This window comes from Anguilla rostrata, chromosome 12 (genome assembly GCF_018555375.3).
Source record: "Anguilla rostrata isolate EN2019 chromosome 12, ASM1855537v3, whole genome shotgun sequence".
Classification (NCBI taxonomy): Eukaryota; Metazoa; Chordata; class Actinopteri; order Anguilliformes; family Anguillidae; genus Anguilla; species Anguilla rostrata.
The window spans coordinates 11,875,396-11,899,690 of NC_057944.1; the positions used below are offsets into that span (position 1 = coordinate 11,875,396).

Below are 24,295 nucleotides of genomic sequence, written 5' to 3' on the forward strand. Positions count from 1 at the left end.
AGGAAACTCTGAGGTGGTGAAATCAAACACCTCTCCCAACCATGGCGTGTAAATTAAATTTGGTCCCCAATGATCCCCCAAGCTTTTTGTGTCAGTTCCTCTCCTTTGATTTATTTAGGTGGTAAATGGCCTTATGCTGGGGTTTTAAGAGTAGTTCATTAACGGGAGAGATGGCTGCAGGTGGTTGTTTGGGGGCTGAGAGATTGACCCACTCCACCCCCCCCTCCTCACCCTCCTCGCCCTCCCCAGCTGTCAGAACACTTCAGTCACATCCTCCCTAGTGGCTCCTCAACCCCCCCGTCCTCCAAACACATTTATAATTCAGAACTTAATGGCCACGCTTCCAGAGAGCACTCAGTTCTCCACCCGACAGATGTCTGTTGTTTTTTTTTTACTGTGCTGTCTGCTCCCAGATTTAATGTATGTCCTCTGCTGTGTTTCTGCAAGCTCGGGGTTTTTTTTTAAAAAGGCGCGTGCGGTGCATTAGCGCTGGGGCCGTGTGGGAAGAGGGCACCGGGCGCCGCGACGCGGCCTTTTCCCAGCAGTCTCGGCCCGCCCCTCGCGCCCGGGGAGCGTTCGCGGAGTCGGGTCGCCCGCGTGAGGGGAATGCTGTCGTTCCTGCCGCCTCCCTCCGGAGGTTGTTTATGTGTGAGGACACGTCCTCCCCTTTAAAACGCTGCTCAACACAAATTGATGTATTGGCAAAATTGAGCGTGCGTTTGTAACGAGAGATCGACGATGAAAAGAACAGGGGAAGCGATTTGGACCTCCAAATGAACAGCTCTATCTCACTCTCTCTATTTCTCTTTTTTTCTCTCTGTCTTTTTCTCCCTCTCTCAAATGCTTCTTATTTTCCACAAGAAGTGCATTTGAATCCTGTGAAAATTGGATTTTTTTTCTGGTACAGCAAACGGGTCTCGTAGCAAATTGTTTTTTGTTTTTTTTTTTTCTCTCCCCCTTCTTAAACGGAAAGAGAGAATTCAATGAATATGTTGTGAGAAAACAAATCTGGCACTCAATGGGTATTTTAGAGAAGGGACAGAAACACAACGGGAAGGTTAACCGGGACAGGAGCTCTTTGTGCGCGAGAGCGGGTGACTCACGTGAGAGCTGGTTAATGAAAAAGCAGCACCTGTTCGCAAACAATGGCCGCCGCTTTTATTCGCTTCACCTGGGGGTTTTTTTTTTTTGTTTGTTGTTGCCGAGGTGCTCTTAAAGAGACGGGTGAATACGCGGCTTCCGATTTGTTTGTCTTCCCCCTGTTCCCATGTCACGGGCGTCTAATTGATGTGCGTGCCGAGTTTCTCTTATCTGGGAAACGTGGAGAAACCCCAGCGGCGGCCTCGAGGAGCCGTTCCGCGCGCACGCGGCCGGCGATGGACCTCCTACCGAAAACCGTCACGCGGCGCGACAGGAAATAATAGCGTCGTGGCGGCGGGGGTGTGGAAGGGGTACAGCGTCGGCGGGGGGGGCGGTGTAAAACACGGCATGTAGAACACGGTGGATTACAGTGGATTGCCGTGGTATTTTTTTGTGGGAAACCGGTAGAGGGGGGAAAAAAATGGCCTGCTGGTACAGAAGGCGTGTAAGAGGTTTAGTCAGGCGCACGAAAAGCATGTCAGGGGGCCTGTTTCGCCTCCTCTCTTTACTGACGGATTTTTCTTGGCACCGGGCGACCGGGTGATGATTTGCCTTGTGCTGGCAGACGCACGCTGCTGCTCCGCCCACTGTTCCTCCCGCTGATCTCCCCAGTGCCTTTCAGGTGCGGATTTACCTGAGAGAGCCCGCCAGTAAATCTACAATCAAGTATTTAAAGCACTTAAAGCCCGGAGCTGTATTTGCATTCGCATATCCACCCCCCGCAGCCGGCCCGCCTCTCCTCCCTCATCTCTCATGCTAATCAGGGTGCGGCCGGGTGATTGCCGTGCATTGTACCGGAATGGGGGGCGGGGGGGGGCTGCACCTCGGGGATCGCCTCCCAGCAATGCAGATGCCCTGTCGTGTAGTAACCCCCCCCCCCAGCCCCCCCCACCCCCGTTTATGCGCGTGCGGCGAGCATTGTGGTGCTAAAGAGGCGGTGGTTGAGCTAGCTCTCCCAAAGTGCTTTGAGACTGCGAGGGCGTCTTTTCAAACGCGCTCCATTTTTATGTCGCGGCGAAACAATGCGGGAGAGCGCTCCTTTTTTTTTCCGGGGGAAAGGGGGCGGAGCCAGGCCGGCGCCAGCTGGAGCCGGTTTGGCCGGACAGCTTGGCTCTCCGTCGCCCCTCGCCGCGTCACCCGGAGCCTCGGCCGCCGCTCGCGGAGCCGCGCTCGGGGGCTGATGAACGGGGCCCAGTGCCCAGGTGAAAAGCCTGGCTGGGGTTTGTCTGCAATCCAAGGCTGAGGTGTGTTATATACAGAACATTCTGTTGGAATCCGTATTACTTCAGCCTCCCTCCAGGCTCGCCGCTCAGATCAGCCATGGCAGCCCCCCCCCCCCACCATACCCCCACCCCATCCCCCCAAGGCTGTAATTAAACACAGCTCGCGTAGTCTGTTCACTCCTCGCTCCGCTCACCTGTGTGTACTGTAGGCCAGCACCTTTACTGCTAGCGGGCTTAGCTGGCTCCAGTCCAGCAAGACAGCAAGAGACTGTGGAAAGGCATCTGTAAACTTGGAGTAAATAAGCTAGCCTGGTTCCAGTTCTGCGACAAGGGTATAACTGAATGCTGTTAGACACACATTACAGAAGCAGCAGAATGTATCGAGTGATGGTAAATGGATTCCAGTGGTGTTCATTTAATTCCTGATTGAGTAGAGCCGGTACATTCTTACTAGGAATGCATGGTGTTTTGGGTATGTTGTTTTTTTTTTTTTCTCTCCGCTCAGTTTTTTGTTGTTGTTTTAATAGATATACCCTACTGTTAACCCAAGAAACTAGCAGAGAAACAAAATTTGTGTGGAGCTTTTCTGTGTGTGAGTGTGTGACACATTCCAAGAATTTCCAAAGTTGAAATTGCCCTGTGGCCATTTCTGTTGGCAGCTTCACTGTAAAAAAAAGTCTTTAAATGATTCAATGACGAAGGTAGCCGCAGCAGATTTTTGTCCTCGCCTGTAAACGTACATTTTCTTGAACTTCTCTCGCTGGCATTCTCATTTTTGTGTCAAAGTTGAGAACAGACACTTTTTGTTTCTCCTGAGAACCGTAAAAAGACGGACGTCCTTGGAGCAAGTCTGCACAGGTAATATGCCACCATCTGGAAGCTCCAAGGTCAGGAATGATTGGAACTCGAATTTTCTTTGAGTCTTTAAATAACAGCTTGTCACTCGAGATGCGCATGTGAGCTGGAAATTAATAGGCCCTGAAACATATTGGGTCTCCGCTTCGCTCTCGGGGAAACGGAGAATGCGCAGCTGGACAAAGGGAAGACTGTCGAACCTCGTTTCCCCGCTTCACCCTTTTTTCAGTCGGAGGAGTTGATTTTTACCTGCAGGTTTTCCCCGTTCCCCGCTTTGGAAAGCTCTTTCCCTCAGGGCCGTTTGGGAAGGTAGCGAACGATCCCTGCGTCCTCCTGCATTCCTGCAGCCGGTGGCTGCTCCTTTCCCCCACAATGCACCGGCCGAGCCGTGCGGTTGATGCGCCGAGCGGTCGCACGCTGAGCGGGCATCTGGAGCGGACGGACTGCGGGGGCCTGACCGAACGGCGCGGTTGCCGTCGTGCGATAAGATGGCCGGTACTCCGCCGACCGGAACCCCTGTGTCCTGGCCAACGCTGCGGCCATTTTGTGTGAGTCCAGCGCTAGCCCGCCGGCCGCAGAGGGTGCTGGCATGGCCAGGGCGGCACGGCCACGAGCTCGACGGGCGCTTGGGCTGGCGGCGGCTGGGAGAGCCCGTGTGCCGGCGATGATGTGATGAAAGCGAGAGCCGAACGCGTTAGCTGAGCAGCTTAGGATGCGGCGCACGGACCATTTGCTTCATGTTCTTCGCCGCTCACCTTAATGGTTTCCGGCGCCGCGACGCTTTTTATGAAAGATGCCATTAAAAGCACTTTCCCGCGCTGACGTCCCGCTCGTTGAGTGGTTATGGGTTTGCGTGCAGAAATGGCGCAATGGCGTAATGATCTCTCGCTCCTCGCTTTCGCTGAGGGGGACGTGCGTGTTTGTGGAAGGCGAGTGGAACTGCGGTGCGATCTTTGCCCTTTTGCGGATGTTACGGTTGGTGTTGAGTAAGTGGGCGGGGGGAGGAGTGAGTGTGTGTGTGTGTGTGTGTGTGTGTGTGTACGTACGTACGTCCGTCCGTCCTTCCGCCCGCCCCGCGCGTGTGTCTGCATGTGTGTGTGTGTGTGTGTGTGTGTGTGTGTGCACGCGCACGTGTGGAAAATGAAGAATAGCCACTTGACGCTGAGCAAGTTCAATCAACCGGTCAGACAGGAAAGGAGGGGAGAGAGAGAGAGAGAGAGAAAGGCGAGCCGGAAAAAGAAGACCCGGCTTCTGTTTAGCACCCGCGGTCGAAGCAGGGCCAGCCCGCACTTTAATTTCGTGAGGTCGCGCCGCCGTCCGTGTCGGGGGCGGAGCGGAAAGGCCTGGACCCCGGGTGGGGTAATTAGCCCGCACGCTCCGCTGGCCAGGCGGCGGACCGTCGCTCGCCCCGAAAGCGCCGACGTCCCCTCTGCCGCAGGTTGCGCTGACCCTCGCTAACAAAGACGGTGCCCTTGTCACCGCCTGTCCCGGCGTCCGCGCCGGGGGCTACGCGCTGGTGTCATGGCTAGCGCCGGAGCCCGGTCAGACACGCTCGGTCCTCCAGTCCTGCGCATCGTGAGTCTAATCCCACCCCCCTCGCACCCAGACCTAATAAACTCAACGCGCTCTATTCTCTATTTATGCTTATCTGTCAAGAACATGGAAAATTCCGGAATTATGTACAGAACCATCTAATTAGCATTGGTTGCATTTTGGTATGTATGTGGATATGGTAGCTGCCTTGCATGTCCTCCGTTTCTTCTCTATCATTTGAATAAACAATATAATTAAGTCCGGTTACCAACAAAACACTTGTGATTTAACTATGTGTTAGCTGGTACAAAAAATGTGGATTATTGTTCATTTTAAGTAACGCTGAGTAGTATCTTCTACATATTGAGTTGATATACAGACATGGTTTGAGAGCTTGGTAAAATATTACAGAAATGAAAGAGATTATTATAATGGCACAGACAATTTGGCATCTTATGCTTCTCTTCCTCCACATTTTACTTCCTTCTCATAACCTCCTGTTTTCTGTGTGAGTACATCCAATTTTCAAGGTCTTCCTTAATTTGCACCGAAGTTATGGGTTTTTGTTGCCTGAAAACATAAGATATAGTGCAGTATGCTATATATTATACCGTTACAACATCAAATTTTCTAAGTTTGAAATGGCCTCTGCCCGCCCACCCCCCCCCCCACCCCGTCTGTATTTTTACTGTTAGTGGAGCTCAATGCACAGCTGCAGCTTTTCAAAGTATCAGAAAACAAGAAAGAGGTTTTCATAGATTTCCACAAAAGATTATTCTGTCATCCTAGCCTGGGCGGTTGGAAGAGCTCTCCACTCAGTTCCCACCAGGTACAACCACCCCCACAAACCCCCCCGCCCCCCCTACCCCCACACCCTCCACCCCGGCCCGCGCACTAAGTCATTTGCCACAGGCTGAGCAAATATTTCTGTTGTAGCGCGCCGTGAGCTGAAAGAAAAGTAGCAGGCTCCTCCAGACCGTCTGCACTCTCCCTTCAGCGTTTTCCCCCCCCCCGCCGCTGCTTAAAACTATCGCGGGCGTTCTACTTAGCGACGCAGACCGACGCGCCGGGTACTATCGATCCGTTGTTGTTTGCGTTGTGGTGGAAGCGCAGTCTTTGTTTAAGGGCCGAGAAGCCTCCCCCTTTCCCGCTGTAAATGGAGCGAGCAAATTGATCGTTGGTTTTTTTTTTATTTTATTTTTTTTTTTTTACAGTCGCATGTTATGGTGCGCACTTCCTGGACAGAGGCCCGTTGTTAGCCTCTTGATGGCTAGCCGCCTGCAGCTTCAGAAATTTCCCCCTCTCGAACTCCGCCGCGCTCGTTCTTTGGCACACGTGCGCTAGCTCCGGTAATGGGATAATATAAAGTGTAGGATTGTGTTAAATTCATTAGCACGAAGCACCTCTTTTAAATCTTGGCATGCTGCCCTTTAGAAGTCTCAGTTGACCCTTTCCTGATAGATTTTTAAAACTTTTTTTTTGCAGTAGGAATACTTAAAATTTTAATGAAGTAATTACTGAAGTGTTTCACTGAGACACTCAAACACATGCATGGATGCCCGCACGCACATATACAGGATGCACTCACACATGCACACACACACACACACCCTTGTCTGTTCTTCACTCTGAGCTGTGCTAGTGTTCTGATGCTTCACTGCAGTGCAGACTCCTCAGAATAAAACAATAAAACCTCAGCTCGTGGTTTACTTTGGCCATCAGCCTAACCCATTTCCTAGGTTCCATTTAATGTCAACCTGTACAGTCCTAGGTGTGGATTATAGCGGGTCTGAGGAGAAACCTGAAATTCCAGAAACCCCATGTCATCCTGGCGCCTGGCGCCTCGGTGAAAAACGACCCCCTTGTCACTCCCGAGTTTCCGTTGACCTCATTTGATAAGAAACCGGTCCAAACCAGTGCTGGGTATTTCTGTGACGTCCTCGTTTTTACCACCTTCACTTTTGGAGTTATTTTCTTGTTTTGTTTGCCGCAAAGAAAACAACCCGCCATCAACCCCAGGAGCATTGCGGACACTATCTGTAGGGCTCAGACAGGCTGTCAGAAGGTTGGATGATGTTTTGGTAAAGGGTGTGTGGGGGGAGGACAAAAGCCCGGAAAATCGAAGAGAAGGTTTTTGCCATTTTTGCATCCCTGCACCACGGAGAGAGCCGAACAAAAGCCCCTCTAGCAGTGCATTTGCAAACGCATCATAATTGTGGCTTCCCATCAGAAGCATAATTACAGCCCTTCTGCTATAGCTGCTATCGCATGAGCACATCTGCAGCATGACCCATAAACAGGCTGCTCGAGTGACACATGCCTGCGTCCAGTAATAAACAGGTAGCCATATTGGTTAATGGAGAGCCATCAATATAATTATAACTTCATTTACAGGGAAACATAGGGGGGGCGGGGGTACAAGTTTTCAGAACTTGATGATAAATCCCATCATATTTAATAAGTGTGCATAACAGCTGTTATATAAAGGACATTGTCCAAGTATCCCTGTTAAAATCATTTTTGCCTGAGCTAATCATTTCTCACAGCAACTTGTAAGATCAGTGTGGTCATTAAGCCAGATCAGGTGTTCTTCAGGTGTATGTCAGAGGGTCTGGATGGATGGGCACAAGGGGGCAGTGGGATTGTAGTTTTTCTCTCTTTTTTTTGCAAACTACAAACATTCACTAAGTGCTCGGTGCACCTTCTGCATCCCAGACTGGTCAGGCCCAATTTGGAGAGGGCACTGGCCGTGGGGGGCGGTTACATGCATCCCAGACTGGTCAGGCCCAATTTGGAGAGGGCACTGGCCGTGGGGGGCGGTTACAGCTGTTTCGTACTGACTCCGGATTCACGTCCACTCTGGCAAGCTCACCGAATCCCTTTCACATGTCTGCCCTAGCCTTTTAACCTGCCTCCCAAGGGGGGAGGAGAATAAAACTGGCTCTGCTTGTGTAAAAAATCAGGTATAAAAGAGAGGGATTACGGAGAGTTAAGGGATCCAATCCAAAGCCTCTGCTGTTAAAATTAGAGTTGCATTTCCTCCGCATTTTAACAGCCAAGAGAAGCCATCTTCATTCAGGAGATGACTCTGCAGCCTGCCAATTCATTTCTTTTTTTATTTTTTTTATCCGGAAAGCTCCTTTCTCCTGTCAAAGCTTCTCAGCATTTTGGATGCATTTAACACAAATGTAGCACGATACATTTACGGACACGCTCTGTGTATTTGAATTGCATGGCCGTTAACCGCTTGAAAACTGTATTGCGTGTTGTAGAAAACCACAGAATGATTTTACCTCTGCTTATCTCACGATTACAATTCAGATCTGCAGTGTTTTGTTCAAGACGTGTTAGGGGTTAAAAATCGGTGAGCCAGAATTATCATCTGCTGTTTAGGGAAGTCAAAAGCCTCTATTAGATGCTATTAGCATGCAGCTAATGCTTTCCAATGGGTGATGGGCCCGTCTGAACCTACTCATCGCTCCCCTGCTAATCACCATCTGTTCAGTCAGAGGTCGGCAGCTTCCTGTAAAAAGTTGTTTTCAATTACAACTTATGTTTGAACAAAGCACTTAAAAAATAAAACACTTTAAAAGAAAGGTAATTACTGCAAACAGCCAAGGGTCAGTTCGTTAGACTGTACAATACGGTTTAGTTTCACATCTGTAAATTGGTGCAGCCATGTAGCCTGTCTATTCCCCTATTTTTATTATTCCCTTTGTTGTTTTAATGTGTTGTTATTATTATTATTATAAATGCTCTAATAATTAAATATGTCTTTACAATTGTATACTATTGTCCTGACCCAATGTTCTGTTGTCATTCTCTTTGCTGACTTTGCACACAGCAATAGCCAGCTCACTTGAAGCGGTTGAAAATCCAACACCTAAAGCTAGCTGCATCATTTTTGGCAATGTAAATATATTTGAATATGATGGGGCAGTGTCATTGCTGATTGTGAACCATAGGCCTGCCTTTAACATGGCACACCGAGGGGTACGATTGGTTCATTCAGCTAAGACCAAGGTCTCCATCTGAGGGAACGAATCACGCTGCTGTTCTGGCAATAGCGGGTGATGTCACTTTGTGTAGTGCAGGGCTGATGTGCTCATTAACATTGTTTATCACTGCTACAGTTCCATAACCTGCCTGTTTGAATGTGCACGCTGTCCTGGTAACAGCACCATTGCTTCCTAAATGTGTTTCATGGTGTGTACGATTTTCCAGGGTACAGCATGAACCAGTTATTGAACCAGCAGTGAACGGCTTCAGTACTCTTGGCCTTTCTCACTGACATAAGATTAGGGGTTGTTTAATTTCATTGTTATTCTTGAAAGAAAACCGAAGTATCGGAAAGAAATAACTAGCATATCATTGTCGTCCTTTCACTAAATTCATAAAATGGTAAAGGTCAAAATTTAGAGATAAAGAGAGTAAATTCTTTCAAGTTTTAAATGCTATTCACATTAAAATGAATAATAGCAGAAATATTTGACAAGCTGGCCAACTGTCTAGTGCATGTAATTTTTTTCTTTTTTCTTCTTCTTACATTCAAAAATAACAGAAATACATGCTGGCCAACTGTCTAGTGTACTTGTTTTTTTTTTTACTTCAAAAATTAACAGGAGCCATAGAATAGTATCCTTCCAAAAAGATTTGCTCTGCCTAGCCTGCTAATTGTAATATTGGTTACTTAAAGCGGTAAAAGCACAGCTTCAGTATGCATCCCCTGTTGAAAATTCCAGTTTAAACCAGCCTAAACTGGTCAAGCTGGTTTAAGATGTGGTTTCAACACTTTTAGCTGGTCGACCAGCTATTCACCAGCTGACTGGCCTACACAGTCAGCTAGTCCACCGGTTTGACCACCACTTAACTGTATCAGCTTAACCAGCTTTGTCCAGCTAGAGACCAGCTTTGGCCTGCTACAGGCCAGGTATGACCAGCTGGAAGTGTCAAAAACACAGCTTAAACAATCTTAAACCAGCTTAGAATCCCAGCAGTTTCTGGCTGGAATTTTCAGCAGGGACAGCATAAACTGTTTCTCGTATCAATGATTTTGAATTAATCAGCCTTGGGGAGAGGGCATTGCTTTTTCCAATGGCATTTATTTGCATATTCAAACATCTGTCCAAAGACTGCACTTGACCCACAGCTCACACACAATTCTCAGAGGCAAAAATGGGCCTACAGAGGGATACATGATGGAATGAGGTGGTCTTCACTGAGGTCCTTCAGACCCCACCATCAGCAAGCAATTCACAGCTCAAGCATAGAGGTGTTTCTATTATTTCCTGTTGTAATTAGGAATTGATGTCACATGTTTCAACCACAGCAAAATATGGTACAAATGTGAATTTGATATTGCTACCTTAGGTATGGTGAAGAAGTTTAAAACTTTTTTTGTTTTGTAATGAGACAAATAGAAATGAATGGTGGCCTTAAAAACCACTGGAGCAAGGTTTTAAAACAGATTCCAGTCAGCTAACTCCTTAAGTACAAAAAAGTAAGGCTAAGAGTGACACTTCAAATATAATTGGGTTACATAAGGAAAATTCAAAAACTAATACTTTGAAGTGAACCGTGGAATAAATTAGGTCAGCAGCAGCAAAATGATTCCAAAATCACACAGAGTATACACAAAGCCATACTCATACAGAGTATACACAAAGCCATACTCATACAGAGTATACACAAAGCCGTACTCATACAGAGTATACACAAAGCCATACTCATACAGAGTATACACAAAGCCATACTCATACAGAGTATACACAAAGCCATACTCATTCAGAGTATACACAAAGCCATACTCATACAGAGTATACACAAAGCCAAAGTCATACAGAGTGTACACAAAGCCATACTCATACAGAGTGTACACAAAGCCATAATCATACAGATTATACACAAAGCCAAAGTCATACAGAGTGTACACAAAGCCATAATCATACAGATTATACACAAAGCCAAAGTCATACAGAGTGTACACAAACCCATACTCATACACAAAGGAGTATACACCAAGGGGAATTAGAGAAATATAATGGGTGGACAAATGTAAAACTAATGGAACATTTTGGGCATCATCCAAAGGTCTTCTGTATTGAACACATTTTTGAAGACTAATTTCAGTGTAATTTCAGCCTGTGCTACCTTTTACTATTTTAAGTCAATCCTCAGCCCAACAATTAGTCCTGATTGACATAACCTAAGGCTGAGCTGCATGACCTAAAATGACAGCGGAAAAAAATACAACTGCTCATAGTTATGTTCCATGAATAATTGGATATTATGACTTGTACAGCTGTATTAATTGTATAGCTTCGTATTTTTAGTGCTTTTGATGTTTCCCTTTGTTATTTCAATCCTCCCGCTAAGCTTTTAGTAAATCTTTGGCCCAACATGCCTTGATGAAAGCACTTGACTATGTATTCCCCAGTTCCTTCCCGACCTCTCCCCTCTCCCCAGTGCTCACAGTGTACATACATGGAGTTCTGCACCCAATATGATGCCCAGTGTAATGTCAATCTGCCAGGCCTCCATCTTTGTACCTAAAATTATGGTTTGGAGCATTACAGTGAAAGAAAAAAAAAACGTGTAACGAGATGAGGAAATTGGCATTACCCGAAAAAAGGTGACTATTCAGACAAACGGATTAATTTCAGGAGACAATATGAAGAGGGTCAGTTTTTGCATTGGAACATTTTCTGTTCCTCTGCTTTTCCTGTTTCCATATTTTTCTGCTCACATTTGTTAGTCCATCTCTAACGCCCCCCGGTCACTTTGAGGCTGCAGACTTGCACGGGTGTCCTCAAAAAAGATTCGGCCAACTGTTCCTTTCACTGCAGCAGTCAGGAAGCTGGGATTCGCAGTCATTATGTGGAAGATGCACTAGTCAGACCACCTACACTGATAGGCTGCTTGTGATCAGCTGACCAGAAGATAAAGTACGGATTACCCTGCCGAATGAAACCCTCCCTCCACAGGGGAGGCTGTGGATCTTTACACACGGTCCTGGACCTATTTACCACTGTGTGATCAAGACTCCACTGCCACCCAGTAGCCCACTGGAGGGAAAATAACTTGCTCACTTCAGGTGCTCTTCATTGTCAATGTGGAAGTTCATATATTGAGCCAAACCTAAAAGTATGTGTAGTATAATTGCTTGGGAATTTTAACTCAGAGGTTACAGGCTCAAGGTTCACTGCCACTGTACCCTTGGGAAAGGTACTTATCCTGAATTGCTTCTGTAAATATCCAGCTCTATAAATAGACGGTATGTAAAAGTCTGGATAACAGCATTCACTGAGTAAATAATGTAATTTATAACTTAATTCTATCCTCGGTTTCTGGTTTCATGTAGAAACTGGCTCAGAGTACGTGCTCTCTATTCTTAATCCTGCAATTTAAAAAATTTGTTTTTGTGTTTTTCCTAGCAATTTGCAATGCAATTTTGTGTTGGGTACTTTGTTCAGAGAAAATGCACTTAATGCCATTCCAAGCCATTACCAGCGTTACAGACAGCTTGATTAATTCCATCAAAAATCCCACTTATAGTTTGCAGCTCGTTCTGCCTAATTGATTTTAGGTGCATATTATTAAGATGCTTACTGAGTCTGACATGGGTTGCAAGCTGCACAATAGCGTTCTTTCTTCTGGGGCTTTTCTGTGCGAGTTACTGTTTGAAAAGGAATGAAGAACTCTGGAGTTATTGCCGGATCTGGTGTGAGAGCAGCTTCGGGTTTCCAGACAATCGTGTAAATGAGTGAGCGTGCACAACACGGAGTTAGTTTCTGCCTGAGCATGTTTTCTGGGTACTGCGACGGTAAAGTTCAGATAATTCAATTATCACCCCGGCCTACTTAGAACGCCGTACATCGCTGTGATCACGAGTCCCTGTGGAATAGCAGTTTTTTTCCCCCCGCTGCTCAATAAGTTAAGACTTGCTTTTGATCACTTAATTACGAGTTATCTAGCTTAAAACCAACACCTGGTGCCGTGGCGCTCTTGGAATAGCGATATAAATCCCTAAACCATGGAAATGAGCAATGTTTATTGAGTTCCACTGACATAGCCACTTAATGAAATATGACCAGGTCTTTGTTTGAACTGAATGAAAATGGTGTGTGCAGGTCATGGAACTCAGTGAAGGGAAACGCTCCTCCCCCATGTTGAATTGCTTCTGGCCATCCCATAATGATATGGTTGGTTGCGCTTACAGGTGGTTACAGGCCGGCAGACTAATATGCAGTCCTGGGTTTGAACACTATGTACGAGGGTGGATGGCACTGCACTGCGATGGTCGCTATTTCTGGCGCACAAACTTTCAAACTTTGCTGCACGTCCCCTTCCACTGAAAACAAGACTAAAGCAGGCATGAACACGATGAAAGACCCTTCACAGTGACGAATGAGCGAGGGAAGCCATTTTCCCAGTCCGAATGTTTTGAAGCCTCCCCTCAGACGGAAGGCACCATTTCGCAACGCGGCTGAAACCTCCGGGAGGGAGAGAAGTGCTTACACACAGGGAGCGTGAGAGCAGTCAACTTAGTATATAAAAAGTTTAATAATAAACAACAAAACAATCCAAAAAAAAGCTGCTCCTTTCGCCCGGGGTAAAAATAATTAACTATAACGACAAAGGAAAAATTAACCGAAACCACGGGACAGCAGCTTTTCGGCCTGGCTCTCTTTCAGTGTTCAGCTTTGTCAGCCTTGCTCTGTGTGTGTGTGTGCGTGGGTGGTGTGTTGTGTGTGGGGTGTGTTGTGGTGTGTGTGTGTGTGTGTGTGGGTGGGTGTGTGCGTGTGTGTGTGCGTGCGTGCGTGCGTGGGGAAGCCCCGGTCTCAGTCTAACACCTGGGCTGATTTGCCAGTCCAGCCCAGGTGCATGTGCCTGCTCTGTGACTGGGTGTGGCTCCAGCCCACCGCAGCGGTTTACCAGGCTCTCTATGCACAGCAGTCATTGTGCTCCTGTTTAGTTTTAACTCACAATGAACATGTTTTGTGACTCCGGTGTGACTTCACTTTTTAATAGACTCAATAGATTTGACGGAATGCTGACTGCGGTTGTCCACAGACTGAACCCAAAGGCCAATATCTTAAAGTCCGTTGGGGTTCAATAAGTTATTTCGGAGCCGTGACAGCAGGTTTTGACTAAGTATCGATGCGGCCCCCCTCACTCCCGTCGAAACACAAACAAAAGATGTGTCGAAACGGAGGAATTCTTTAAAGGCGATCAATATTCTTTCTCAATGCTGTAATCTGCTGTAAAGGTTTGTGGCTGATATGACAATGAAGTCAGAACAGGGGTTGCCAGATTAGCAGGAGTCACAGAGTTAGGAGCTCTGCTGGAGCTGTGCCGATCCTTGCTTCCCGCTACGGGGCGACCAGAATCACCGCGTTAAGCGAAACGCGCCCATCTCCGGTTCGGCAGAGACGTTTTGCCTTTTTAAAAAAAACCCGTGACCGCGCGCCGTGCCGCGTTTCGCAGAAAGCAGCACGAGGCAGATCGTGTAATTTAACCCCCGCCTCCACGCGAAGCCGCGGGGCGCTCTCTCTCTCTCCGGAGCGAGCTCTGCACACTTTGCCTATTCAAAGACAGGCCATTTGAATCCGGAATATTAGCATGCGATTCAAATTACGATAGCTGACCGTAGACAGACAGACCGGAGATGTCTGCCTTTGCGATATCGGGCATAAAGAAAAACAAATTCTCAGTAAGTGATGGCAATAATGAAACGTTTCTCTCGGCCGCCTCGGGTCTGAGTATTAGTCTGACATGTTTTCGGTCCCTATTGCCATAGGGTAGTCTTCCTGAATAAGGATTCCGCCATGCTAAAATACTTAGAGTGCAAAACAGGGGATTTGCGCAATTCTTGATAAATGCTGTTCGCTTGGAGTTGAATGGAATGTAAATGGACGCATTATTGCCTTATCCAGGTTACATGTGCCTTCATTCAGAGCAGTTAGGAGTAGGGTTAGGTGTCTTGCTCAAGGAACTCGACCGCCAGGCGGGTTTGAGAACCTCCGACTGCCAGACAATTGGTCTACTCTGAGTATGTCGCCTATGGAAAGCCTTTGTGAGCGTTCGCGGTTTTGTACTGACTTGCACATGTCGGTAGCAGTACAAGTTACACGCTGTGCAGTGTGATCTCTTCTAATCAGAACAGACCCATTTTGAGCTGGCGGTTGTCAAGGCAGCCTGTTAGCTAGATTTGTGTGAACGCTCAGTCATATTAAATGCCAATACTTGGGCACAGTTGAAGACCATAGAAATACCATTGATTGAGAGGGAGAACAATTGCCACAGGCTGGACACTGCGGCAGTCCTCGCAAGCAGATCGCACGCAGTGTAAGTGGCATTTTACATTCTAAGGGTGTGGCCTTCCGTGAGGGCACGTTGTGCCACACAGGCATTTATTCTCAGTGATCTGCTACTCAGATAAAAATAAGGTATACACACATCCATTGTGTGTCCCGCCCCTCCCCCCTTCCCAAAGCTAATGCTTGCTCTGTCATTAGCAAACCGCTGTCATTACTCTTTCTGTGCCGCTGAAATGGATGGCTTGTTAACAGGATCCAGTTGCAACTGCCTTTTTATCTGATGTTGTGCTCTCCCCCCCCACTTGGGAAATAGCAGCTGCCTTCCAGGTGATAGCGCGTTGTCATAGCAATCTGCACCTGGCCAGGTAGCAGATGGCGGCCGGTGTTTGCTTTGCTCGCCGAAAAGAACACATTCGGTTCCCATTCGTGAGGCCAGCAGCGCCTCTCTCACACGGCCCGGCCCCGCCACCGTCTCCGCTGAGCGCCTCCATCGAGCCTCATTACCCGGAAATGAGACTCGGATGCAGAGCGCATCGCCCGGGCGGTGATGCATATGCTTTAATATGTTTCTATTAAGCCGGTGCATCATTTGGAAAACGCGGGAGACGTGCACAATCAAACACTCGAACCTTCGGCTGGTGAGCCGCACTAAAATGAAACAATGCAAGTCGCATTTTTAAATTTTACGTGTTTTTGTTGTTTTTTTTTTTGTTTTGTTTTTGTTTTTTTACCCTCCGCAGGAAGGAAAAGAGGTGATATCGAAAAGCTTTGATGAATCCCTTGTTCCCACTCCTGTCATCTTTATGTTTTTTAATTAACTCCTTTCTTGCAGAATGGAAGCCGTTCGCTGGTTTCTCTGCTTTAATGGGAAAAAAATGTCAAGTTTAGAGTTTAGAGGCGATTGACTGTGCTGTTGCTGTTGCCCAGGGTCCAGAGCTCGAGTCTCCCTGCGATTTGTGGGAGCTGCCTGCCAGCCTGTTGCAGACAGGAACGCAGAGGCACATTTTAAACAGGGAGCAAATTAGCGAATTACACCCGGCAGCCATTCGTCCGGTGATCTCGAACGCGACGGATTTCCAGCAGACCCCGTCCTTCTGTCGTTGTGGGTGTACGCAGGTTGCATTATGCTAACTCATCCCCATCCCTGCTGCTGCGTGATTGATGACAGTTGCTAGCAGGAACGCATTGTGCACACCAGCTGCCAATATGAAGAAGCTAGTCTATTTTCTTTATTAAAGAACTTAACCTTTTTCTTCCATTTCACACCGACGTAGTCCTGAATTCTACTGGAATTCGTTCTTTGTCTTATAAATAAAAGCCAGTTTTTTTTTTTTTTGCTACAGCAATCACCGAAGGAAGAAAAAAAAAATGTTTTGCGAGTCGAGATTAAGGACGTATTCTGAATGAATCCAGAACTTTGTCAGAGTGCCGCCGCTCCTGCAGTTCTGGCGTCTCTTCGTAGCCGAACGGCAGGCGGGTCAGGTTCGGCGCAGGCAGGTACGCTGTCTATTCAGCAGGCTCTCTCCTGAATGTTTAATGTCGGCTAAAGCGCTCGTTCTCGGCGGCGGCTGAATGGGTTCCTGCGACTGCTAATTGGGTCGGGCGGCCCTGGCCCGGGGTTCGCGTTCGGCCTGGCGGGTTTCGGCACGCCGCGGTAGAGCGGCTCCCGGGCGGCCGCCAGCCGACTGCATCGACTGCACAGTGACTGCTCAGCTCACGCAGCTGCTGCAGACGGTCAGCAGGTGCACTGGTGGACTGCAGGATGAAAAGGAAGTGTTCACTCTGTGCTGCATAAGAAGTGCATTGTAGTCTGCACGGTCCCAGACTGACTGTGCACTCTGTGCTGCATAAGAAGTGCATTGTAGTCTGCACGGTCCCAGACTGACTGTGCACTCTGTGCTGCATAAGAAGTGCATTGTAGTCTGCACTGTACTGGTCTGACTGAGGACATTACCTCAAAGCGACAGGCCTACAGAAACCACTAGGGTATTCCAGATCAGGAATAAAAAGATAAATGAGGGGCTACAAAGATGTTAAAAGCATTAAAATTCTTTTGCCTTTTGCTTTCTTTGCAGCGAGCAGTTTGGAGACCATGGTAGGCCTCTACGGGGAGACCATCGAGGTGCCGTGCAACAACGGGGCTTCGATTGCGGCCAACCTGTTCGTCAAATGGAAATACGTGAGTCTCGCCCTTCCGCCCCCTCGCCCCGCTCCGCACGTGACACCCCCCGCCGAGCGAGCTTTAATGACTCACAGAGGTTCTGCAGTCGTTACAGGTGCCCGAAACCTGGCATTGATACCCTCTCCCGCGTAAGCCTGTTTCCTGTTTGTCGCGGTCTCTATGTGGGGAAACCCAACGCAGACTACAGGTCCCTATTTACAATCCAGCCGGCTGAACCTACGTTGCAGCGGGCCCACGCATATTTACGGTAGCACTACATCAAAAGCTGTCTCGCACCTATGTACAGTCACAACACTACGGTGTGTATATATATATATCAGAGTGACTTTGGACAGGCGTGACCACACTGTGCCAGTGTTATGCAATCACGGCTTGTTACGTAATGCGCATTGTGCAGCAGACACATAAGCAGGTAGGGACGTAATCCACGCTGGCTGTCAGGCTTCAGAAACTGCAGAGGCCCGTATTTAACCACATACTGCCAGTGTCTCCCTCAGGTACTAGGAAAACAAATGTGAAACAAATGCGTTATGCTACAGAAGCAATTTTCCCTTCGGCTGACGATAAACATTAAACCATGCATTTGTATTACCTGTTTAATTATAAGGCACCGAGTACGAGGCCAAAAAATTCTTTAGTGTCAAGCCATTTTCTTTCATCCACACTTTTGAAAAAAAAAAAAAAAAAGTGTCTTGTCGCCAAAACCTTGAGGGGGTTTTTTTTTTACATTTCATTTTCATGTTCACAGACTCAGACGGCAGTAAAACTTTGAAAAGAGACGTAATTAGTTTTACGGAGAACCACCCGTTTTTTTCTGTCTGTTGTTATACATCACTTTAGGGATAACGGCGCTCTCGGTTATGTTTTTTTCCGGAAGCGTTGCAGCGCGGTACGCCGCTATTCATTTTCGCACGGCTTGCGGGGAAACATCGCTCAGGATAATAAGGCTGCGGAGCCGCTCTCTGGCGCGCCGGCGCGTTTTAACGCCTCTGTCGTTTAACGTGGCGCAGGACAAGGACGACGGCACCCCCGGCGACCTGCTCATCAAGAAGAAGGACTCGGCGTCCATCCTGGCCACCGACGGGTACCAGGACCGGGTGAACATCTCGGAGAGCTACGGCCTGCTCATCGCCGAGGCCAACCTGGGCGACCAGAAGACCTTCACCTGCATGGTGGTGACCGAGTCGGACGTCCTGACGTACCCCGTCAGCGTGCTGGTGCACAGTGAGTATCGCCGCTCGGCGGGGCGGAGCCTCGTCTCCGGGGGCGGGGCTTAGCTTGAGCTCGAGGGGCGCGTGATCCCCGTGAAAAAAACCCAAAAAAAGAAGGTCGCTAAGAAACCTGCGGCCGTCCAGGCAGCATGTTCAGCTGCGGCGGTGTTCAGCTGCGGCGGTAGTCCACGCTGCTGGTCGCCCCAGTCCCAAACCGCATCGCGTATGCTGACTGCGGACGATAGGCATAGAACCACAGGAATACTTTACTGTCGGTGCGTTTACATGCACAGTCGATATTGATCTATATTAATAGCTCGATTTGGCCAAAGATGAGATTTAATTGGATTATTGTCGTTGTCCCAATATACATGACTCGGAAAGAATCTATTTACTGACCGGAGGTGTGTCTGACGAAGGCTTCTTATAAATCCTGCTTCCTCCAATTTTGTCGCGGCTTTTTTGAATAGTTCGCCATTCCGCGTTTTTCTTCCATCCATGTATTTTAGGATATTTAACTCCTTTAGTTGCGATAGCATGAAGTTGGTCTCCTTGTCCGTCCAGGAATGTGGTTTTTTTCACCATGATACTAGGGAGGGCAAAACAAAGCTTTAGAATGTCGCCAGCAGTGTGCGTGTGAGCTCAACAATGCATTTCTCACAGAAAAGGTCATTTGTTGCCTTTTTTTTCATTCATTATAGCGGTGATAGAAGTGACAATAATTAAGTGGTACAGTGCTGTTAGCCTTTATTGATCGCCGTACAAGGTTAATGTGAAGTAGCTAGCACAATCAGGCAGCACTAACCCATAAAAATTAACTTTGAATGGTACTTGCTCAATCGAACGGTAAATGTGAAAAACATTTGATTATAGTCAGCGGCACCAAAATTTTCTGTCACACCCTTAATAAACGGCAAAAGTCCCAGTAGAAGATTGAATTAAATCTTGTAAAGTTAGATATTTTCTGAAATGTTATCGATTCCGCTTGGCCACTGTGAGCGTATAGTTGCTATGTAAATTACGGAACATGTGCAGAACGCCTAGGCCAATTTTTGGCCTATTTAAGCGTATAAATGCCCTAGTGAATCAACCCCCAACTGCATTATCTAGGTATGTTAGTCCGACTTTGAAAAATTCGAATTAGTTCGATTTCAGTCGGACTACGATGTTTACATGATTTTTAAAAGTCCAGTTTTAGCCGGGCTAATACAATGAATCGGCTTTTTCCAGCATCACGTAAGCCCACGGCGTGTCGTAGCGCGGGCAGAGTGCGTGTAATCGGCGATAGCTCTGGATAGCTCTGCTGAGTGTAGCGTGGCTCTGTTAACAGAGGAGCCCTCCAGCTCCCTGACTGCACTGTGCTGCTGGGCTCAGCTAAACAACGCCATGGCCCTTAGCCCGCTTTGAGGAGGAAGTGCGAGTCAAAGTCAAACTTTTATATCAGACCGCTCAGCCCTTTCATGTGTGTGTGTGTGTGTGTGTGTGTGTGTGTTTGCGCTCGTGTGTCTGTGTGTTTGTGTGCGTACACTCCCCCTCTCAGGAATTCAACGATCGTCAGTGATACGGAACTGCTAGCGCCTCTTGCATGAGACAGCTTTGTGATTTTTTTTTTTTTTTTTTTGAAGGGGCCTCCTTCGCACATGAAATGAATGATGAGTTTCTCCAAAGAAGGCACCGGAAAGTAATGCCTGAAAGAGAGCTTCGTGTTTACTTCCTAACTCACTGCGTTCGTCCCTCTTCTCCTCCCCCAGAGAAACCGGCGCCTCCGACAATCACAGACAAAGCAGAGGACCTGGAGAATGGGAAACTAACCACGGTGGGTTGAATGTAGAGTTTAATGAACTGATGTTTGCATTCAAGGCACAAGTACTTCCTGAAAGCTTTTTTCCTTTTTCTCCCCCTCAGTGCAGTATCTCCACTGTAGGGTAGTGCACAAAAGCCTGGATTGCAGCCACTGCTCACAATCTGATCCCTTTGATATATTTCATTCTGCAAATTGTTTCTGCCATCGATTAATTCAGTCCTTACTGTTTTAATAATGTCAAACACTTGCCATTCAGTGTGAGAATAAAGAAAAGCAAGACATCATGCTTGACATGGACAGACTACAATGAAATTTCCTTATCTCTTTTGAAAGAAATATGGGACATTTACATATAATAATAATTATTATTACTTTATGTATGCTGACATGCTGTCGGTCTCTAAATATTCCTTTTTTTTGTGAACCACGTCCATTCTGACGGGTTGCAGGCTGTCTGCGCTTCCATCAGGGAGCCTTGGGAAGGGGGGGGGCAGAATTCGGCACGAACTCCTGCCAAGTCCGGTCACACTCAACAGCGCCGTTAGAGTCCCCGGAGAGCAGAAGAAGAGCAGCAATCCCCCTCCCCCCCCCCCTCGCCTGTAGCTTTGATCCGCTCTCTGCGACCGCTTGTCATCCTCCAGCAGAACACAACCCCCCCTCCTCCCCTCCCCCCCCTCTGGAAAGGTCACGGCCTAGCGTAGCGTCCGCCGCCGAACCGGTGGAGAAGGAGGAATTCTGGCACGGCCCAAAACCGCGTGACAGCCGGCCCGGGAGATAAGGGGGTTCCAGCGCCCCCCACGGGCCGGTGACAGACGCCGAAGAGAGATTCATTTCACTTATTTATTTGACTTTCTCTCTCCCTCCTGTTGTTTTGTTATTCCTCGGGAGGTTCGGGGAGGATTGTGTGCGTGGCGGCGCCTCCTCAGGCTGTAGTTTAAATATCCCGTGATTGATCGCGGCGCCCCCCTCTGGCGGCGAACCCTCGCTTCGGGTTTATATCACTCCGGTCCCTCGCTGCGTTCTCCTTCCGCCGTCAGACGCGGGATGGGATTTTGTGCAGTTCGCCTCGGCAACGCCTCGCCGCGCTCCGCCACGCTTCGGGGGCCCCATGATGCATTGCGCCGCGCGCCTCGGCTCCCTCCCTGCCCGAGCGCCGGAGCCTTTGTTGTTTTCCTCCTCTCCCGCGCTTCGAGCGCTCGGTCCCGTCCTGCCGACGCCGCCGGGAAGGGCTCGCGCGGGTTTTTAATCCGCCCGCGAGCGCCCCGCGTAATCCTGTCAGGCTGTTATTAACGCGGGCCCCGGCTTTTTACTTTAATAGAGTTTTTTTGCGCGCTCGTTTTTTCTCCGGGCTCGGAAAGTAGCGTTAGCGACCGCGACGGCGCGTTTCGCGGAGAGACGTCTTGCGCTCGAGCGGTAAGGCTCCTAAGAGTCCAGCGTAGGTGTTATATTAAGAGTTCTGAAGCTCAGGAGCGAAGGTGTCTGTCAGAAGCTATCACTCTCAAGAGAATCCAAGTGAAGTTGAGGGCGAGGTGGTGGGGGGGAGGGAGGAGGGGGGAAGGGGAGGTGGGGGTGGTTTCCTGTAAATCTGAGTTAAATTCCTTTCTAGGCCTGAAAAGATCTTCACTCAGACACGCTATGCAGGATCAACATGGCGCGGACTGTGACAAAAGCCACACTCCATGTGCCATGGATCTCACAGCCGAGTGGATAGAGTCTCTCTATCCTCCAGAAGTTGCACCCGGGAGGGCGATCGAGTAAACTAACGGCACGTACTGTGCTGTCGTCAAGCAAACGGTTTCTCTCTCCGATGAAATCAATTAGTTGATGCGATGCCCATTAGCGTCTTTACGGCTTTACAACAAAAGTGGTTTATGTTTGCGGCGTTCCATAGATTGCAGTGCAGATGGTCATGATGGTTGTGGTTTTTTTTTTGTTTTGTTTGTTGTCTCCTCCACAGCTAGGGAAGTGCATCGCGAAAGACGCCAATCCAGCCGCCAACGTCACATGGTTGCGAAACGGCAAGCCTTTGGCCGACGATGGCAAAAGTGAGTTATTCCTTCTTTTTTCCCGCAAGCTTTGGTCGGTTTTAGGTTAAAGGTTACCTAGCATAAGCGGTTAGCTAATTATTCATCGACCAAAAAAAAGGTCGTCTCACATTGTAAACTCGCTCGCAGCGATCGTGATCACGTCGACCGTGGAGGTGGACCAGGAGACCGGCCTCTCGACCACCGCCTCCGAGCTGCGGTACACCGCCTCCAGGGAGGACATGGACGCCAAATTCGCCTGCAGCGCCCAGCACAGCCTGGGCCCGGACCAGGAGTCTGCCGCCGTCAGCTTCTCCATCCACTGTGAGTGACCCCCCCCCCCCCCCCTTCCCGCCAGGGCCCCCGCCGCACGCACCCTCCCTGGGGCCGGGCCTGTGACAGACCGCCGTATCGATCGCCCACTCACTTTAGGCAGCGGCGGCGGCGGCGGCGGCAATGCCTTTCACGGCGAGATTGATCACTGTTTTGTTTCTTAAGTACTGAAAAAGAGCCAGACTGCCGCAAGTCTTTATTCATCTCTCCCCCCCACCACACCCCCCCTACGCCCCCCCCCCCCTCACCACACCCCGCCCTTTCTGTATATTGACAAACGGGTGTCACCGTTTTAATCCGACGGCTTCTAGACGGCACGGGCGGTTGGTTTCTAATGCGCTGAAACCGTAGCGACGGGGAGCGACGAGTGTGTCTGGCGGTTTTGGCGGGTAATTCCGAGCACCGGCGGTGGCGAGACGGACGGACGGATGGCGGCGGCGGTGTCCCTCGCTTTAAGTAGCCCTTGAAATGTGTCATATCGAAAATGTGAAGGGGGGAGGGGGTGCTGTCTGAGTCGTGTCCAGCGAAATGTGGGTAATTTAATTCGTCTGGAGTAGTACTTACCCAGGGTTGAAGGCGGCCGTGTGGCTCGCCACAAGGTGCAGAGGCAATATGACTCGCTCCACTGCCGCCTTCAAAGAGCTGGGGGGATTGGGGCGGGGGGGGGTAGGCACTACAGGAAATAACTTGAGAAAGGAAGTCAGAAAGCCGAGGGGGACTCGTGCGGCACATGAGGAAAGAATCGGGGGAAAAAGAAGTGATTCAAACGGCAGGGCCCGGTTTCAGAATGAACGCCTCTCTCTCTCTCTCTCATTCTCATTCTCTCTCTGTCTCTCTCATTCTCTCTCTCTCTCTCACGTGGCTCCCACCCCACAGATCCCACGGAGAAGGTCAGCCTGCAGGTGCTCTCCCAGGGGCCCCTGAAGGAGGGGGACAACGTGACCCTCAAGTGCAAGGGCGACGGAAACCCTCCCCCCGCCAGCTACGACTTCTACATCAAGGCAAGTGCACCCCCCTGCGCTCTTCTCCAAGTAGTTTAACCCAATGGAGTGTTGCATGAGGGCGAGCCATACCATCTGTATGGGGGGGGGGGTAGGTGTGCAGGTGTGTGTGTTTCCTTCCTTTCAGTGCGTTTTTCCTCTCGCTGACAGGGCCAGAAGGTGACGGTGGAGTCAGACACGCACACGCTGGTGGGCGTGACGCGCGAGAGCACCGGCGAATACAAGTGCTCCCCCGTCGGCGACAGCGCGGTGGTGGCCTCTGAGAACATCACCGTCAACTGTGAGGCCACACCCCTCTTTCATATTTACCTGTAAACGTCGTAAACGATTTATGAAAAATGCCTTTTTTTTTTTGCTTAGCTTCTGAACGATAGTCGTGAGGATGAACGAATCGCGTGTTTTCAAGTCCGTTCTGCGTAATCTGCGCCGTCCTGCGATGATCAGACTCGGATGAGGGAGTTTTTCCACTTCAGATGCTTCTCAGTCTTGTGCTTTGTCACATGGACTAACGGGGGAGTGTTACATGTTTGGAATTCAAATCTTTTGACCTTTTTTTTCCCCCCATTACAATACCAGTCATTTTCTTACATTCGTTTCATTAACATCGGTGTTGATATTGATTTCAGTTTAGCCCCCGGAGTTCGTAATAAAAATAACATTTATCTTCAAG

The 24,295-nt window shown here is 48.8% G+C and overlaps 1 protein-coding gene across 2 annotated transcripts in view; it reads left to right on the forward strand.

Annotated features, from left to right (window-relative positions):
* The window catches only part of LOC135235898 (CD166 antigen homolog), a 55,728-nt gene that overhangs the window by 21,132 nt on the left and 10,301 nt on the right, over positions 1-24,295 (forward strand). For both annotated transcript variants that reach the window (XM_064301899.1, XM_064301898.1), the window contains exons 2-8: positions 17,146-17,249; positions 18,263-18,476; positions 20,215-20,279; positions 22,225-22,312; positions 22,442-22,615; positions 23,501-23,625; positions 23,776-23,905. In XM_064301899.1, the coding sequence (XP_064157969.1) occupies positions 17,146-17,249; positions 18,263-18,476; positions 20,215-20,279; positions 22,225-22,312; positions 22,442-22,615; positions 23,501-23,625; positions 23,776-23,905 (900 nt within the window). The remainder of the gene's footprint in view (positions 1-17,145; positions 17,250-18,262; positions 18,477-20,214; positions 20,280-22,224; positions 22,313-22,441; positions 22,616-23,500; positions 23,626-23,775; positions 23,906-24,295) is intronic.